Source organism: Hevea brasiliensis, chromosome 15 (genome assembly GCF_030052815.1).
Source record: "Hevea brasiliensis isolate MT/VB/25A 57/8 chromosome 15, ASM3005281v1, whole genome shotgun sequence".
NCBI classification, from domain to species: domain Eukaryota; kingdom Viridiplantae; phylum Streptophyta; class Magnoliopsida; order Malpighiales; family Euphorbiaceae; genus Hevea; species Hevea brasiliensis.
In genome coordinates this window covers 10,688,133-10,701,610 of record NC_079507.1, presented here as the reverse complement: position 1 = coordinate 10,701,610, position 13,478 = coordinate 10,688,133, and the positions used below count along the sequence as shown (strand labels likewise).

Here is a 13,478-nt window from a genome sequence, read left to right as displayed (position 1 = left end):
TGATTTCCAATCAGATATCGATGATAGAAAGTCTACCTCTGGATATGTGTTCATTTGTAATGGAGGTGCAGTCAGTTGAAAGAGTTCCAAACAGAGTACGACTGCAGATTCTACTACTGAGGCTAAGTATATTGCTGCATCAGATGCTGCAAAGGAAGCTGTTTGGATAAAGAAGTTCGTGACAGAATTTGCAATAGTTCCTTCCATTGAGTCAGCAGTTCCACTCTACTATGACAAAATGGAGCACTCATACAAGCTATGGAACCCCGGTCTCACCAGAAATCCAAACACATAAAAAGGCGCTACCACATTGTCAGAGAGATAGTTGAGCGAAGCAATGTAGCCATACAGAAAATAGCATCAGCTGAAAATCCAGCTGATCCATTCACTAATCCTATGTCACAAACTCGGCTAGACCGATATCTTGAGAAGATAGGTCTAAGATATTGTAATGAATAGCTCTAGTGCTAGAGAGAGATTGTTAGTAGTATGCCCTAAAGCATATCATTTAGTATGCATCTTGTACATGTTTTATTAATAAAATGCACTTTCACTTTCCCGTTTACATAATATGTTTATGTGTAATAGAAAATGTCCATTGATATTTTGTTAGAAATTATATTCTTAAGTTGTTAAAAATATGAGTAACAGTATTTCTAGCACAAATTATCATAAATTGGTTCACAATCGAGGATACTTTACAATAAGGACATGACTTATCCAGAAAGATTGTAATCATGTTTGTTCCCACGTTATTAATATGAGATGTAAATAAGATGGAATTGTGAGTCTCATGCCATATAACAAACATAATAGGCACTTATACATGATAAGTAGACTGGACCAGTGACATTTATGACAAGCACATGGAGTTTACTCTTGTCAATACATTGTCATAAATCATATCAGTGCATATAATCTTTAGATCTGAAATAGCACAGTTATCTTGTATATAGGTGGTTTGAGTTTGATACTACTTTCATACATGTACTGTGTATAGGTATATGGGCATGTATTGGCTCCTACTAGTTATATATGAAGGTAGGTGTTGATCAAGATGGAATCTGCTACCCTAAGTAAATAAGGATAAAATCATATGTTCATTTAATTGTTCTTAATGTTTCAAGTTCCTAGCCAGGACAGATAGATTTAATCAGAAAAGAGTTTCTGATGAGAAAATCTTTTTAATCAAAAACTGGAATTAAAAGAGAACATAATATTCATAACAAATGGGGTTTGACATAAACCATAACTCCAACTTGAATTGGAATTTTGTACCAGAGAAATTCTAGTGCATGGTAACATATGATTATAGGTTCATTTAAGGTAAATCTCATTACTGATTGGGTGGCCATGTCATGCTATGCTAGGTGTTATGCATGGTCTATGAGGTGCTTAAAATGATTTAGAGAAATCATTTATGGCAAGAAAGAGTTCTGATGATATTAAGAGTTAATATTATATCTCACTACCAATTAGTGATGAGCCTAGTGAGTCACACACATTCACAAGTAATCACCAAGTTAAATGTGATTTAATTAATTAATTAAAGAATTTAATTGATTAATTAAATAGGTTTGATTTGCAATTAAATTGCAAAGTTCCTAGCACAGCTTGAAACCAAATCTAGATTATTGGATGTATAGTATAAGTTAAATTTATATTTAAAGTGTTTAAATATAAATTTAATTATGATAAATTAATTAATAGAGATTAATTAATTAATTTATATTTAATATAAATTGATTAGAAGAAGAGAAATAATTATTTTGGGTTGAGAACTCAAAATTAAGACACAAGGCTAATTTTGTCATTTCACAGGGTGACATGTGGCACTATGAGATGGTGAGACATGACACTACACATAAGCATGCCATTTGTCTTTCAATTATGTAAGATGATCAAAGTCAAGATTATATCTAACTTTGACACTTGGCACAATGTAATTGGGTCAAATTAAAATATGATGCTATCAGAAAATGACACGTGGCAAAGGTTTTAAGTGGTGACCTAACTATAAAAGGAAAAGGATGAAAGAACAAAAAGCATTCTGATTTTTTTATCAAAAGGTGCCGCCACCTCTCATGCCTCTTCTTCTCTTCTTCTTTATCTCTCATCAATTCAAAGAGAATTGCCAACATTCTCTTGAATTACAATTGCTAGAAATCGTTTCTAGTGTCCTATATACATCTGCAACCTCTCTAAAAGGCAAAACCTCAATTTCTAATTAATTGGAAAGACTTGAGAAGTTGTTCAAGGGGCTGCCATTAGTGATCTTGGTGTGGACAAGCTAGAGAGACAACATCTGGTGTCCTAGGTGCTTCCCAAAGGTACCAAACACATCAACAGTGCATCAAAAGGTTAGTGCACATAATCTTGAATTAATCTAAGGTTCTAATGAATTAATCTGTTAATTCTAAAATCTTAAATGGCAAATGTAGATCCAAAAACATATTAAAAGTGCTTTAATATGCTGTTTAACATTGAAATCAATTAGGTAAATAATGAATCTTGTATGATGCATGAGACCCTAGAAGAAAAATTTTTTAATTCAATGTTCTAAACTACTAATTTTCATGCTTCCGCTCCTTCAGGGTGACCTTCCTGTTGTAAGACTGCTCCCATGCCACTGCCGCTGGCATCAGTTTCTATAATAAAAGGTTTGTTGAAGTCAGGAAGAGCTAACACAGGTGCTTGAGACATTAAAGGTTTGTTGAAGTCAGGACGAGCTAACACAGGTGCTTGAGACATAGCAAGTCCGAGTTGCTCGAAGGCCTGTTGGGCTGCATCAATCCGCTGAAAGGCATCCTTTTTAAGCATATCAATCAAAGGCTTGCTAATGATACCATAACCCTTCACAAACTTTCTGTAGTATCCAGTAAGACCCAAGAAACTCCTCAATTCCTTAAGAGACTGAGGGACTGGCCATGTTATCATTGCTTGAATCTTCGAAGGATCAGTTTTAACTCCCTCACCCAAAATTATGTGGCCTAAATAATCAATCTCAGTTTTACCAAAAGAACATTTACTGAGTTTAGCATACAATTTCTGTTCTTTCAAGATCTGGAACACTATCTCTAAATGCTGCAGATGCTCTTCTATAGAGGAGCTGTATACCCAAATATCATCAAAAAAGACAAGCACAAACTTCCTCAAGTACTTATGAAATATATGATTCATCAAGGCCTGAAAGGTTGCTGGGGCATTTGTCAGCCCAAAGGGCATGACAGTAAATTCATAGTGTCCTTGATGTGTCTTAAAGGCGGTTTTATGAACATCAGGTGGGTCCATACTAATCTGGTGGTATCCTGCCCTCAAATCAATCTTAGAAAAGATTGATGCCCCATGAAGCTCATCTAGTAAATTATCAATTATGGGAATGGGGAATTTATCTTTGACAGTAATGTCATTCAGCCTCCTATAATCAACACAAAAACGCCAGGTACCATCTTTTTTCTTTACCAATAACACAGGTGATGCATAAGGGCTACTGCTCAACTGAATAATCTCAGAATCTAGCATCTCTGTTACTAGCTTTTCTATCTCAGCCTTATGGAAATGAGGGTATCTGTATGGCCTGACATTGACAGGCTGAGCATTGGGCAGTAATGGAATGGAGAGGTTGTGACTCCTAAAAGGTGGCAGTTCCTTTGGATTGTCAAAAATGCAACTATATTTTTGTAAAAGTACTTGCAAAGCAGGTGAATAAGTACCTGATTCCATTGAAGTTACCATATTGTTATGCTGAGTGGCTTCGACACAAAATAGAGGGGTTTTGAAATTCCCTCCCCTTTTGTGCATCAATTGCTTATAGCTACCTCCATTGAGCAGTTTAGGGGAGGCATATCTCAACAAAATGCCTTGTAATATTATCAATTTTCCCTCATTCAAAAAACTGATCTATGACTTTTCAAAGTCAAACAAGACTGGATTGAAAGTAGTCAACCAGTCCACTCCAAGTATTACATCAAAGCTTCCCATTTCCAGGATCCTGAAATCAAAACAGAAAGTATATTGATTCATTTTCCAGCTAAAAGCTGGAGTAATGGTATTGCTCATCATTTTCCTGCCATCGGCTACTGTCACAGCAAAAATAGGCTCTCCAACAATAGGCACCTTAAGTTCTTCAGCCAGCTTGGCACCAACAAAGCTATGGGTACTATCACTGTCAATCAAAATTAACAACTCTCTGTTCTTGTATTGCCCAATCATTCTAATAGTTTTGTTTCCTTGTCTTCCCTCCAGTGCATGTACAGAAAGGGTGGCTTCTGCAGGTGGATCAACTAACTCTCCTTCAGACACCTCATGCCACACTTCTTCAGCCTCCATTACTTTCTGCTTCGGTAACTGATAGGCTGCCACATCTTCTTCCTCAACTTGGACAGCCATCACGGATTTTTGCTTGCATTGGTGGCCAGGGAAGTACTTCTCTCCAAATCTAAAACAGGGTTTAGGTGGTCTAATAACTGTGGAACTCACATTATTGTTTGGTTTGGTTACAGGCTGATTGACAGAATTTGTAGTTGTGGCTGGTTTTTGAGAAGGGATAGGTTGTTTGGTAATGGCAGGCTGCTCACCAATAAGGAATTTAGGTGCATAAGGGTAAGTTTGATTGTTAAAGATAGGCTTGGCTTGAGATGGGCTAGAATATGAGGTATAATTGGCTTTGTAAGTGTTGTAATAAGGTCTGTTGTTTGATGCAGGTTTCTTGCTACAATTCAGGATCTGCTCTTGGAATCTAGCAATATCCAAGGCATGGGACAGTGTTGTTGGTCTAAACATCCTCACCATAGGCCTGATTTCTTCCTTTAATCCTCCCACAAAACTAGCCAAAAAGAAGACCTCACCTAGATCTGGTATAATTCTTTCCACTCTAATCCTTAGATCCTCAAACCTGTCTTGGTATTCCCCTACAGATCCCTCCTGCCTTAGTTTCATCATTTCCTCCACTACATCTTCTAGCCCTTCCTCTCCAAATCTAACACACAAAGCCCTTTCAAATTCCTCCCAACTATGTTGCCCTTCCCCCTTAATCCAATTGTGATACCATGTATCTGCCCTCTCTATTAAGAACAAACTAGCTACTGCCACCCTTTGTTCTCTAGCAATTCCATACACCTCAAAATATTTCACGCATTTTCTCAACCACACCCTAGGCTCCTTCCCTTCAAAAGTAACCAATTCAATCTTAGGTAAGTTCCTTGACATACCTTCATCCTGATTAGATCCAATAGTATCTCCAATCTGCTTGTTAACTCTGGCATTTGGATTACCCAGAATTCCCTGTCCTCCGAGAGAAGCAGAGGATTGCCCAGCATCTTCATGACCCACAGCATGTTTTTCAACACCCAAACCGTCAAACAGAGCTCGCATCTCAGTCAATATCCTATCACCAGAAGCTACTATTGAGGAATCAATTTTCTGCTCTAACTCCACCCTGTTTCTTCCAACTTCCTCCTGTAAAACACTATACTGCTCTTCCAATTCCGCGATCCTAGCAGTGGCAGCATCCTGAAGAATGGAGCCAGATCTAGTCATAATTGTGACAAAAATTTCTGGTGTTTCCCTTCGCAACCTAGCTCTGATACTAATTTGTAAGGTAGCATCTGTTTTCTAACTCAGAATTAACACGGAAGAATGGAGACTAGGTGAGAAAAGAAGAGAATCTGGGATGAGAAAAGATCAAAAGAATTTAGAGAGAGATGGGAGAAAAGAATTGAGAGGAAGAGATTTCTGTTATTGAATTTCTCGATACCCAATACAGCATTCCCCTTGCTAGTCTTATACAAGTAGCCTAACTGTTTTTCTTAGCTGTCAACAGCTCTAACAAATTCTGTTACTGTTACTGTTACTATTCTCCCAAAACTAATTTTCCCTCCAAAAATAACTACTCTCTTGACATTATTACATATTTGCCCTCTTCCTTCTCCTACAATATGAGACACCCACAAGAGTGGTATGCTTCATGCACTATTCTTTTTAATCAAGCGGCCTTAATTTTATAATTTCTTTTATACTCAACTATTTCAAGACAATATTCTGCATGCACCTTTCAAATTAACCAGCATAACATTCTTACAATTAGTCGTCAGAAATATTAGGCATAAGCTAAATAGCAAAGCCATGTTAGAAAATTATCACTAAAATGTCCCCCTCACAATTCTCATACTAGTCCCCCTTAGGTTTTGATTTCTTCTTCTATAAAGCTAATCACTAAAATGCTATAATCAATATTTCCTCCTATTAGAAAAATTATTTGACACCCTTACAAAAAGCTAAAATTGAAATATGTTCTCCTCAAAGAGAGAAAGAAACTAATAAGACAAAAGTCATGGAAACTTATAATTGTGATGCATGAGATTAGGCTAACTCATCATTGATCATTTTTAAGAATCCCACATCTAATAAAAACACCAAATATAAAGGGTATATAAGGGTGAAAGGCTAACTAACTAATTGGTTAGTTCTAATATTTTAGCAATGATTGGTCCAAGTCCAAGTAAGCCCAAATTTCATACTTTATGAATTCTAGCCTCTAGTCCTATTATTCACTTCCACCCTTCAAATCAAAATTCTAATTTGGTATTAGAGCAGGTCGACCCAATTTCATTTCAATTTATCGGTGTTGTCACTGCATTTCATTTTCAGGCTCGTTTGGATGTTCAATCCTAGTAAGACCCAATTTGGTTTTAGGGGGAAGGATTTCAAGTTTCGAGTGCCAACCGGATGTCCAATCCCAAAGTGAAAGTGTTAAGAATCTCACATCTAATAAAAACACCAACCAAATGTAATGGGTATGTAAGAGTGAAAGGCCAACTAACTAATTAATTAGTTCTAATATTTTCGTGATGGTTGGTCAAAACCCCTGTAAGCCTAAATTTCATACTTCATGGATTTTAGACTCCATTCCAGTTATTCATTTCCACCCTTCAATTCAAAATTCTAATAATCATGTTAGGTGGCAAAATGTATAGATGGTTCCCGCACTACATTCCTTTGACTTTCTCCCCATCTATTAATGAAGTTATGATGGCTTTTCAGTCAGAAAAATTATTTTTTATTCATTGTTATAACTTTTTTCAAGTCTTTGTCAACCATTAAAGATTAAGCCCATGTATTAATTGTTTGAAATTTTTTGGATATTACGTCCTTTTATTGCATGCTACTAATTTGTCAGCCTATGTTATTTTTTTTCTAGTTAACTTGTTCAAATTTGACAGTTGTTTTTTAAATTGCCAAAGTACGTGCACTTCAAAATATGATTCTTTTATAAAGTTACTTGAATTAAAAACTGAGACGCAAGTTTGTAATTCTTTTGTAGATTATTTGACAATTAGATTAAATCTTGCATAGATTCTTTATGTTTAAAGAAATTTTAGGCTTATTTTGTCTGAACAAAACATCTAAAATTGTTTTGGTATAAATTAAGTACTTAGCATACAGTATTATAAAATTATCTTTTTCTCCATATTTGCCCCTTTCGCTAGCAATCCTAGATTTGCCAAGCCAGGCTCTATCTTACAAGAAAAAGCAAGACAGTTCTCACAAGCTCTCAAGATGTAGTTAACATTACCTGCATTTTTTTACATATAATTGAACTTAAGCGTCAACTTTTATGTTATTTATCTAGAATCAATAAGGAATTGAAAACACATTTTTAATTTTGCACAATTCACTTTGGAACAAATTCTATCAAAATAAATGGAGTTTGCAAATAAATTGTCCAGCCCTTATACTATATACACTGATTGGATTGGGTGGTGATATTTATTCTTATCAATTTTATCTATTTTTCTCCTCTCTCCTTAAATGTTAACTTTAGCAGAATTCATTGAATTCTTAATAGCAAATTCTGTAGAGTTCATTTGAGTGTTTAGAAATGAAATAAAACTTATTCATTTGGTTCCAAAAACTTCTGTTAGACTCTGATTTTAAGCTCACCTTTTATACGAACCAAAAAGGCACATGTTGGCTCTACAGTGCAAATGCTAATAAGTAATTAAAAATAAAAATAAAATAAAATAAAAACTTCGCACAACACAGCACATATCACCTTAAATACAAATGTCAGAAATTCAAAAAACCTAACCTTGCTAAAATTTGAGACGAGATGAAAAACGGAAGACGGGGACTTTTGATAAAAGCGATGAAGAGCCATGATCGCCTTCTTCCGAACAGTCTCCTTAGAATGCCCCAACAACTCCACCACCTGCGGAAGCACGGCAGGAATAGTCTCCTCATTGATCAACTTACAAACCGCATTCAAAGCGGCGCAAACAACCAAATAATTATCCGATTTCAAGTCCTTCTGAATAGTATTCACTATCAAGATGATCAAATCGTGATCCTCGTTAAGAAACAGTGTGACAGCAAGATACCCAGTTCGCTTGAGAAGCAAGCTGTCATCGTGGGTCATCTTGACAGCGTGTATGTAGCCGAAGGAAGCATCGTGACCGAGCATCTCAAAGTAGACAAGGCGAATGATGAACTCTTTCATCTTCCGCTTGGGAATGTCAGGCTCAACGATGCGTCGTTTAAGTGTTTCAATCTCGCTCAGAACAATTCGGTCCTCCTCGGCCTTGGATCGAGCCTCACCGATTGATTTGACGAGATCGAGGAATTCTTTGGATTGGCCGAAGCCGCCTTGGGAGCCAATGGCGAGCTCCCTCCCTATGGTCTTGAGTTGCTCCATTGGATTGATTTTGATGGGCAAATATTGAACTCAATTAGGGCTTTGGAGTTGGAATTTGAGGCATTACTGAGGAGTGGCTTTGGCTTTCAGAGATGAAAACCAAAATGAATGAGATTTTAGATCTGATTTGAAAGAGAAACTTTTTTTTGCTTTTTAGAAGAAGGCCGGAATTAGGTGAGGTGAGCACAGAGTGTATGATAAGAGGCAACTTGGTGTCGGAGGAGAGGCTCCAATCAATTTCAGTTTTCACGTTCACGTTAGGAGGGTGTTTGGTTCGTCTAGCTGACACCAGCAAACAGGTAAAGTTTTAAAAAATAAAGTTAGGCGGTTGATGAATAATTAATATGATATTTTATAATTTATATTTATTTTATTTTATTTTTTATTTTAATTATATTTTTTTATTTAATTTAAAAATTAATATTATTAATATTTTTATTTTTTTATTTATAATTTAATATCTTAATTAACATAATTTTAATTTTATTAAAATATTTTTTATTAATAACATAAAATATTTATTTATATATAAAAATTTAAAATTAATTATAAGTTTTTTATTTATTAATAATAATTATTATTTTATTTATATTTTTTAAATTATTTAATTATTTTTTAAAAAAATTTAATTATTTTCTTATTTTGATAATAAAAGAAATAATATAATATAATAGATTAATAATTATATATTTATTTTAATAATATAATAAATGATATAATATATTAATTTAATAATTATATATTTAATTTAATAATAAAATAAATAATATAATATAATAAATTTATAATTTTATATTATTTTTATAATAAAATAAATTATATAATATGTATCCTTATTAGTTATTTTATATATCAATAGCAATAACTAAATATAATTTTACCAAACACTAAATATAAATCAGTTATCATCAGTTACCAGATATTAGTTATTAGTTAACAGTAATAGTTATCATCTAATAGTTATCAACTGTATTCAACTGAATGAGCTAACAGTTATAAACCCTAAATTACGAAGTTGATAAATTTTAGGCAAATGAAAAAATGGCAAAAATTTTTGCTAAGTATTTTTTTTTTAAATACAAATCCATTAAGCATCCATAAGACAAAAAGAAAAGTATATAGTTAAGTTGCTTAAAAAATTACAATAGAAATAATCACTATGAGTCTATTTGACTGAACTAATTATTGAATATAGTTATGCGATTATTGTCAACAGATAATTGATAACTGATTTATGTAAAGTGTTTGATAAAATTAAGTGTAATATTACGGTTAATGTATAAAATGATTAATAAGGATATATATATATTATATAAATTATTTTACTATTAAAATAAATATATAATTATTAATTTATTATATTATATCATTTATTTTATTATTAAAAAATATATATATTTATTAATTTACTATATCATATAATTTATTTTGTTATTAAATTAAATATACTATTATTATTTTATTATATTTATATAATTTATTTTATTAATAAATAAAAATTGAATAATTTTTAAAAATGTACTTATAAAATAATACAATAATCATTTTTTTTTCTTGAAACAATACAGTAATTATATTAGAAATAATAATTTTGTAATTTTAAATTTTACGAGTTAAAAATTTGTATTTTCATAATAAATAAATATTTTGTGTTTTATATATTAGTAAAAATTAAGACAAAAAATTATAAAACATAATGTGATGAATGATGATATTGAAAAGTAAAAAAAAAAAATGCTAATATTAAATATGTAAGAATTTGTTGAACTACTATTAGAATTAAGGGTAGAATTTGTTGAATTACTATTAGAATTAAGGGTATTATTTTCAAATAATAAAAAATTGTACAACATTTCATGAACAGTTCCTATTATAAGCTGATAGTTACCTTTTTAATGGGTTTGCCAAACATATTGGTTTAGCTGTTTAGATGTCTAACAGCTATTAGTTGCATTCAATAGGTAAACCAAATACTCTTATGTGTCATATTTTGAACAAAAAAATGGGTAGGCCTATTACATTCTCTATTAGCCAACTAAAAGGGTAAAATATTATAATAACACTTTCCTTAACCATTTAAATCAGTAGCTTAGAATCTTCTTCAATAATAACAAAAATTAAAACTCTTGTTCTTAGCCAATAAGGTTGCTTCTCCACAAGCCAAAGATTCCAAAATCAAAGGATAAGTTATACCCAAGATATGTCTAGCATATTAAACCATAGGATGACCCAAGGAGTAATGGTTGCAATAGTTCCCATGTTTTGTTGCACATTCACTGTTGCATCAAAGTTAATTTTAATGACAGAAGAATCGAGTAGAGTCCAAGCTAAAAATTCTTTAATCCTAAACTGGAAAAGAAGATTGTCGTTCTTATAGCTTATAGCTTATAGCTTTAGAAATCAACTCTTAAAAAAAGGAACATTGTTGATTGTTGAAAATGAGAGTATTTCTATCTTTCCAAATGTGCCAGAGTAAGTGTGCCAATAATTGAAAGAATTGCTTTCATTGGGAGAAAGCATCTAATAATTATGACAAATAATTCAATAAATTAGGGGAATGTTGCCATATTTCACCATATTTCACAACTCTAGGACACTTGAAGACTCCACATTACTTACAATTATGAGGAATAAAAGGGATTCTTTTATTAAAAGGTTTACCATATGGCTAGCGTTCCTTTGCAAATTCCTATAGGAAGATTGATAATTTGCTGGTTAGCTCTATGTTTTGCAAAGACTTCCAAAATTTTGCAATTACAGTAGAAGAAGTAGGTCCAGGACCTACAGTAGAAATGGAAGAAGAAGCATAATGCATGTCTCTACCCACCTGATATCCAGATTTGATAGAATATATTCCAAATTTGGTGTGATGCCATATCAATTGATCTTCACTTTTAAACATAAAAGATAGGAATGGAAAGAATATTAGCCACTTCGTCATGAGTGAAACTGTAACACCCCTATGTTCGGTAGTGCGTTCTACTGTTCCGGTGGCCAGTGTTGTCCGGACAGCTAGGATGCCTAGAAATAAACTTCGTTATGATTGAGGAGACATAAAATAATGAAATACAAGAAAAGAAAATACAAGAAAAACAAAGGAAAAATAATAGCAAAGAAATGTAACCAAGTTAAGCGAGCCGAGAACCCTAGCGATGGGTAACCGCACCGGAAAGTCACGGCGTGGACCGTTGACTAGCCCTGGACCGCGGGAAACCCTAGAAAATATTTTTAGGACTTAAATAGACACCTATTGAAGTACAAATACCATTAGAAATATCAAAGAAAAATTAATTAATTAGTACAAAGAAAAGTGAGAAATCGAAAAACGGACAAAACCCGGTGTTACCAAAAAATCGGGAATGCAACCCGAACAGAGGCATTGTGGTCATTTGACACCCCGACTTGTCTTTTGACCTGAATGTCCATTAAAAATAAATGATATTAAACTTTGAAAATGCAATGAAAAATAAAAATATGGTACATAATATAAAAGTGGAAATAATGAGGCAAAATTGTAAATTTGGTAACTTTAATTAAATAAGTCATTTCCTAAAGTTAGTGGTCCACTAACTCACATTGTGGGACACCTTTATAATGCATTTGGACAGATTTAAACTTCATCTTCAACCTTGCCAAAGGGCAGCTGAAACCAAGAATGGAATTCCTCCATGGACGCATGGGTGGAAGCTTCATGCAAGCTTGATCTAAGCCACTTTCCATGCACTTTCCTTCATTAAAGTTAATCCTCACACCATGGGCAGTAGATAGGCAGCAAGAAATGAAAGTTTTTATGGAGTTTTGAAGAATTTTCAAAGTGGTAAGTTTGAGTTTTTGATTGTTGCTTTGTTAAAGTTTGTAAGGATGTTATGGGTGTTTGATTTGTGAAGAAATTTTTGAGGTTTGATGTTGAATGGGAATGTGTACTTTTGGCAGCCATGGAAACACCTTGAACGCAGTTTATTTGTGCTTGTAAATGGTGAATTAAATGATTGATTAAATGTATATTGTGTAGGAAATTGTTTGGGTGATGTATACTTAGTATATGTAAATGTAAAATGAAATTTAAAGCTTGGAAAGTAATGGAATGTAAGTGTACCATTGTGGCAGTTTGCTAACTCTTGAAGAATGCTGGAATTCATGCTTGGTTTATGGAATAATGATGTTAAAATGTGTTGGTTGTTATGGCAGTTTGAGTGTATGTATGGTGGTGTGAAGTGGGACATGTAAATGAGCATGAATTGGTGATTGAATTGTTGTAAATTGAGTTGGACAAATTCTGCACTTGTTGGTGCACATTGAATGTAATTGTAAGCTGCCAAAAATGACCTATAAAATGTTGTAAATTATGTTTAGGTCATGATACAACCAGAATTGACTTAAATATTGAGTTTGGTAAGTGTTAGGAGTGATCTTTGATGTGTATGAAAGAAATGCAATAAGGCAGTTTGTGTTTTAGGCCTAGAACCTTAAGAGTGTGGCTCCAATTGGTATGAGACCAATTGGAGGTGAAACTAGGCACAAAATGTGCCAACTTTCATGAAGGAAGCTTGCCAAAATTCTGCTTGCAAGGTAGCTTGAAAGCGAACCAAATCCGGATAAGTGCAATTGAGGCCTGAAAATTGACCATTTGGGCAGCAGTTAGTGTTTAGGCCATAACTCACTCAAAACAAGTCCAATTGACCTGAAATTTTGACCATGAATAGTTAAGACCTATATTTACAAGTCTTATGAAGACACTAAAGCCCATAAATGACCATAAGCAAGTCAAACAGCTTACACAAGTTTG

General features: G+C 33.3%; 1 protein-coding gene across 2 annotated transcripts in view; it reads right to left on the bottom strand.

The window, feature by feature from the left end:
* The window catches only part of LOC110663850 (AP-4 complex subunit epsilon), a 53,462-nt gene extending 44,482 nt beyond the window's left edge, over positions 1 to 8,980 (bottom strand). For both annotated transcript variants that reach the window (XM_021823294.2, XM_021823297.2), the window contains exon 1: positions 8,090 to 8,980. In XM_021823294.2, the coding sequence (XP_021678986.2) occupies positions 8,090 to 8,692 (603 nt within the window). In that variant the 5' untranslated portion in view covers positions 8,693 to 8,980. The remainder of the gene's footprint in view (positions 1 to 8,089) is intronic.
* Positions 8,981 to 13,478: the final 4,498 nt, after the last annotated feature.